We start from the raw sequence: 6,463 nt of genomic DNA on the forward strand, positions 1-6,463 counted from the left end.
TATTTTTTTCGCCAGAGAGAATATCTCTCGACGAGGCTATAAAGAAAAGCGAGCCTGGACAATTCAGCACTGGGCTCACTAATGCCATGTAAATCCTCATTAAAATATATTTGAATAAATTACTCAGCATCTCACCCATTTCCAGCTGGAAATCTGGTTTGTGTAAAATTGTGGGAGCCAAGAAATCGGGCGTGATCCTGATTTCTCAGCTCTCGCACTATTTTATGGGCAGAGGGAATGAGTAAAATTCCGTCCATTGTCTCTCATTAAGTAACCTCTTTGTTAATTCTTTGTTTTATTATTATTCTGACACCTTTTCCTCCACTGATGTTAAATTGGCTATCCTATAGTTCCAAGGAATGTCCTTATCCTTTCCTGAATCAGGGTATCACATTTGCCACTTTCCAATCACCTGACAACTCATACCAAGGGAAGTTTTGGAAGATTCTGGAAAGCCCTTGTGCTATTCACAAGGTCACATTCCTTAGCAACCTGGGATGCAAAACACCATACCAGGTGACCTATCCACTCTTGGCATAGCCAGTTTTAAGAACATAAGAACATAAGAACATAAGAAATAGGAGCAGGAGTAGGCCATCTAGCCCTTCGAGCCTGCCCCGCCATTCAATAAGATCATGGCTGATCTGTTGTGGCTCAGTTCCACTTTCCCGCCCTCTCCCCATAACCCTTAATCCCCTCTCTTATCAAGAACCCATCAACCCGCTTCTTAAAAATATTTAGCGAGGCAGCCTCCACCACTTCAACGGGCAGAGAATTCCAGAGATTCACCACCCTTTGAGTGAAGAAGTTCCTCCTCAACTCCGTTCTAAACCGCCTCCCCTTTATCTTGAGGCTGTGCCCCCTAGTCCTACTGTCTTTTTTGAGCGGGAAGAGTCCCTCCACCTCTATCCTATCCATCCCATTCATCATCTTATACGTCTCAATGAGATCTCCCCTCATTCTTCTAAACTCTAACGAGTACAAGCCTAGTTTATTCAGCCTCTCCTCATAGCTCAATCCCCTCAACTCCGGTATCAGCCTAGTAAACCTCCTCTGCACTCCCTCCAGGGCCAAAATATCCTTGTGCAGGTGTGGTGCCCAAAACTGCACACAGTACTCCAGCTGCGGCCTCACCAATGCCCTATACAGCTGCAGCAAGACCTCCCTACTTTTATATTCAATCCCCCTCGCTATGGAGGCCAGCATCCCATTCGCCTTCCTGACCACCTGCTGCACCTGTTTTTCCAGTGCATTCTGTTTATCAATTTTCAGTCATCCATTACCTCTACCAACTCCATTTCTACTGATATTTTGCCAACCTCCTCTTTCTTATTAACAACCAAGACATAGAATTTATTAAATATTCTAATCCTGCCTTGTGCCTCAAAGCATGAATCACCGTCTATGGATCCCTGATGTGGTTAAAGAATTAAGCTCCATTTACATCACAGATTGAATTCTTGAGAATATTAAAAGTCTTTGAACAGGTTTCATGAATGGGCACTTTGCTTCACTCTCAAGTATGTATGAGTGAGAACTCTATTGGATTGTTAGATTTTATTTTACATCTCCACGCGGCTCCTGGAGTCTGTCTGTAGTGAATATTGGGTGAGTGGCTATGGAGCTGGCATCTGGAATTGAGGTGGCATGGCGGGGGCATGGGAAGTGGGTAGGTGGTGAGCAGGCACAAAGATTGGGGGCTAGAGGACTTATTACCTCTGAAACAGCTGGGGCAAAGTTCTAGAGAACTGAGGCAGGGCTTGTAACAAGCCCACATCAGTGCTAACCTACCCTGGTGGCCACCTGGGATTTGCTTCTAGTATCAGTGGTTCTGAATCTATCCCACCTCCTGGTCAAAAATTGGGAATAACAGGCCTTTTAAACCAAGGCAACTCTGCTGAATCAAGAAATTTCCTGACTCAAGCTATATCCCCGGCTGTGCCATTTGCCCGAATTAGAGAAATTGTTAGATCGTGTGCTACGTGGGACAGTTTTAACTGTACCTGAATTATACAACCTCATCTTATTAGTTCTTCAATGCAAATGTAGTAAAAATGATTGCTGAAGAAAAACTTTGGCTTATATCAGTTCTTACCTAAATTTGCAATATTTATAATCTAACTTGGAGTGTTTGTCTGTTAAGTACAACAATGAAATGCCAGATTTTGGTGCTATGCTGTTAGTTTGTCTTGTGTCGTATGTGCCGGCAGTTCAGTTCAGTAAAGGGCTTCTTGCTTGTCACCAACAGAAAATAATGAAGCGTCTCATCAAGCGATATGTACTGAAAGCACAAATGAATAGGGAAAATGATGATGTCAATGAAGGTAAGTCAATGACATGACCATGTAATGAGAATGGTTGATATATTCAGAACACACATGCAATACAGGTTTCTGCTTTCCTTGGTAACACAGCCCTCTCGATGGAAACAGCCATGTTCTGGAAACATCCAGCTCAAAATATTTCAGGTTTCTACAGCCACAATAATCCTTAAATATTTGTACTCGACAATCAAGCTTTCAAGTCAAAATTTTCAAACGGGACACATGAAACTTGATTTCACCAGAGCAGTCCTTGATTTGTTAGTCTAAAAAGAAGCCTTACTATTTGTTATTCGGAATAATATACCTCACTTCAGACCCGAACCTCTTGTTATTGCTAAGTCAGGAAACATTGCTGAAACATGTCATCCCTCATCTGATCAAATAGAACAGGTTTAATCTTCTCCAAAATAAACTAATACAGACAACAGGAAGCAGGACAAAGGTTCACCTAATATCTCTGTAAAATACAAACATTCTTTGTATATTTTTGTATTATGTGATATCTTTGAATAAAGAATGGAATATCTTTTCACAGACACTGCCAGCGTTAAGCATTGTCATATAGTGTGCAGCATTGGTAGATATAGAGCAAGCTCCCATAGCTTTGCCATAACAAGCCTTGGACGTACCAGAACTGCTACACCAGCATGACTTTTATCAATTACCTGAGTGATGAAGGCTGCTAGACTAAGTCAGTGCAGAAATAAAAGATATTCCCAGCTCTCAATCTGCTCTCCACTGGGTTGAGGCTGCACAAATTAACTTTGAGCATAGCCTTCAGAATTAGCAGCAGAACTTCAATTAAACTGAGCTCAGTTTACACCTAAATTTGATGAAGAAAAATATCCCCATAGCACTAATATATATAGCACTTGATGAGGATTAAATTTGTCCAAGACTTTAAACAAAATAAATTCATAATGCAAAAGTAAAGTTTAAGTTTACTTATTAGTGTCACAAGTAGGCTTGAATTAACACAGTAATGAAGTTACTGTGAAAATCCCCTAGTCGCCACACTCTGGTGCCTGTTCAGGTACACTGGGGGAGAATTTAGCATGGCCAATGCACCTAACCAGCATGCCTTTTGCATTGTGGGAGGAAACTGGAGCATCTAGAGGAAACCCATGTAAACAGAGGGAGAACGTGCAGGCTCCGCAGAGAGTGACGGAAGCTGGGAATCAAACCCCCGGATCCTTGGCACTGTGAGGTCACCCAACAAACCACTTTGCATCAAGTAGTTTGTGCGGAGAAAGCTCCTTTATTCTTATTGAAATATTTAAAGAAATGGCAGAAAATGTAAATACCAATATCCCCTTAAGATCTTTTTGGAGGAGGAGAGTTAATAGGTATCAGAACTATATGATTTTATTGTACTTACAATAGTAAAAATGACAAGCTAGTAAAATAATTAATAGATTAGTCTAAGAGGGTGGGTGAGCAGATTGTATGTTATTATGATTGTTCTTATTTTATATTACCAGGGTACAGTTAGTTTATTGAACAACTGCTATCAATGTATTGTTCTTAGAACTGGAGTGTATGTTTGTGAATTTTAGGCCTGAACAGAGGTTATTTTTATTCAATATTATATTTATCTTGCCTTCTTACTTTTGTAATTCCAAAACTTCCATTCAAAACCATTTCTGTTGCAAAATTTCTTCTTTATCAATGCTGTTTGTTCATTTGTTTGCTTCATTATCTTCAAGGTGAACTCAAGGAAATAAAACAAGATATTTCGAGTCTCCGATATGAACTCCTTGAAGAGAAATCACAAAACACAGAAGATCTTGCTGAACTAATCAGAAAATTTGGAGCAAAATTGGAAGCTTAATCCAATAAGAAGGGAAACAATAGCATAGTGACCTTGTATCTTAAACACCTTTTACCAAATCAGTAACTTAACAAAGGATTTTGCATGTTTATTACAATGATGCCAAATGTAATTTTAGCTACAGACATTCCAATGAGAATTGAGTGCATAATCAAATCAGTACTTCTACAATAATTTGTATAATATCAGGTATTGTATTGTTTTATCTTATTATCAGGAAACATTGAGGTGCACATTATATTAAAATGTTTATAGAACAATGATAACTTGTGTAAAATATATGATTTTCTTACAATGAAGAGCTCTTATAAAAAATGCTTGATGTTGGAATTCTTTGCGCCTTCTCTATGCTAGTTTATATCCCAATGAGAAATTTATATTATGATGTTACCTTGAACTAAATAGGGCATTTCTGTGCTGTTGGAACTGCTTTGAAACCTAAACTGCTAAGAATGATGCAAAGGAACAGATCCAAGTTCCATTGTTAACCCTCTGCCAGTCACTAACCAGGGGTCTGATTGAGTCATCTTCTCCAGCAGAGCATAGGGGGAAATCAATGCAAGGACATATTTTTTATTCAAATTGTTTCTCTGTAATGGTCCTCAAAAAATTAGAAAATAGGGTTATAGAGAACTCAGGTGGTTCAAAGAACTCAAAATTTCCTTTTAGAATAATTGCTGTTATGTAGCGACCAATGGAAAGTGATATGAACCTTGCTTCTAAAAATGGTATAAAGTCCTTGGGGTAGATCTTAACTTTGTTCGACCATGTAAATTGGGTGATGATGAGTCGCAGTCCATTTTACATCAGTGTGACCATCTTTGAGCCAAAATCAAGAAGCCTCTTCTGAACGTACCACAAAAAACTCAGATTGAAAGGGCTTTCCTAAATAGTGTAGAAGGTAAGCTCTATTCAGAGAATTAGGAATGTCAAATTGGATTTAGCATATCCACTGTAGGAAAGTGGATGGGGTAATATATCCGTCTCACTTAGTTAACCTGTTTTATTGGCCTCAAAATAATGGAATTCAAATGACTCAGAAATTATTTCAGAACTTCATCACGTCTGAGAGAAGCATTTTCCAGATGGATGTATGCCTCTTGAGCGGATCTGAAAATAAAACTGTTTGTTTCATCTGAGTAAAGTATTTGTAAAAAACATGCATAAATGCAAAGAAAGGCTTCATGGAATATTTCCAAAATTTTCAGAAAGAAATTGAGAGATGATAAGATTTTTCTGCAGAGTTCCTCGCAAACATTGCTCTTGGCACAGTTATGGTGCCCGATGAACACTGTCAAGGTGCCCAGTGGACAGTGCCAGAGTGCCAGGTGGGCACTGTCAGGCTGACACTGTCCTATGGGCATTGTCTGGCCATGCCCCCAACTATCCTGGAGCTTCAATAGCCTCCGAACCCCCCAGCGATGCCATCACGCCTGCACTCAGCTGATAGAGACCAGCTGTGATTCTCATCAGTTAGAAGTTCGACCGGTGAGGAGGTAAGCAAAAGTGAGCCCAGACAATAAAGGCATGTCAGAAGCATTTAAATCAGCTTCTTGCCCTATCTGGGCCCAAAGCCAATTCCAGCGCAGGACAGGATTGGTGAGATCGAGGGAACGTGAGAAACCGGACACATTGCTGATGTTTTTGTCTCTCACCCAATCTTACCACGTTGTCTTGCTGCACAACGAGCGGGACAGGGTCATAAGATTGAGCTCTACTGCTACCACCCTTTCAAGAAGAGAATTTCAAGGATTCATGAGTGAAAAAAAATCACACCTCATCTCCACTTTAAATGGATGACTCCTTATTTGTAAAGTGATCCAGGTTTGCTCACAAGAAGAAACATCCTCTCCGCACCCTTCCTGTCAAGACCTCTCAGGATCTTACATGTTTCAATCAAGTCACCTTTTACTCTTCTGAGCTCAACAGATATAAGCCTGTCTAATATTTCCTCATTAGAAAACCCAGCCATTACTCTGGTAGCATTTCTCTGAACTCCTTCCAGTGCATTTACATCCTTAGAAATAAGGTTACCAACACTGTACACATTTCTTCAAATGTGATCTCACTCGTGCTTTGTACAACTGAATAAAAACCTCCTTAATTTTATATTCAGGTCTTCTCACAATAAATGGTAATATTCTACTGGCCTTCCTGAGACACTTCAGTTATAAAGATAGATTGAAGAAGTGAGGACTGTTCTCCTTGGAGAGGAGAAGGCTAAGAGGAAACCTGACAGATGTGTTCAAAATTATGAGGGGGCTGGACAGTTAGGGATAAATCATTCCTGCTCATAAAAGGATCGAGA

At 39.9% G+C, this 6,463-nt stretch overlaps 1 protein-coding gene across 1 annotated transcript in view; it reads left to right on the plus strand.

The window, feature by feature from the left end:
* LOC145348898 (short transient receptor potential channel 6-like) overlaps positions 1–4,638 on the plus strand; it is a 132,594-nt gene extending 127,956 nt beyond the window's left edge. Inside the window, exons 11-12 of the mRNA XM_080196950.1 lie at positions 2,249–2,324; positions 4,031–4,638. Coding sequence (XP_080053076.1) covers positions 2,249–2,324; positions 4,031–4,155 — 201 coding nt within the window. The 3' untranslated portion in view covers positions 4,156–4,638. The remainder of the gene's footprint in view (positions 1–2,248; positions 2,325–4,030) is intronic.
* Positions 4,639–6,463: the final 1,825 nt, after the last annotated feature.

The sequence above is a fragment of the Carcharhinus amblyrhynchos genome, chromosome 10, assembly GCF_965287045.1.
Source record: "Carcharhinus amblyrhynchos chromosome 10, sCarAmb.v2.hapA, whole genome shotgun sequence".
NCBI classification, from domain to species: Eukaryota; Metazoa; Chordata; class Chondrichthyes; order Carcharhiniformes; family Carcharhinidae; genus Carcharhinus; species Carcharhinus amblyrhynchos.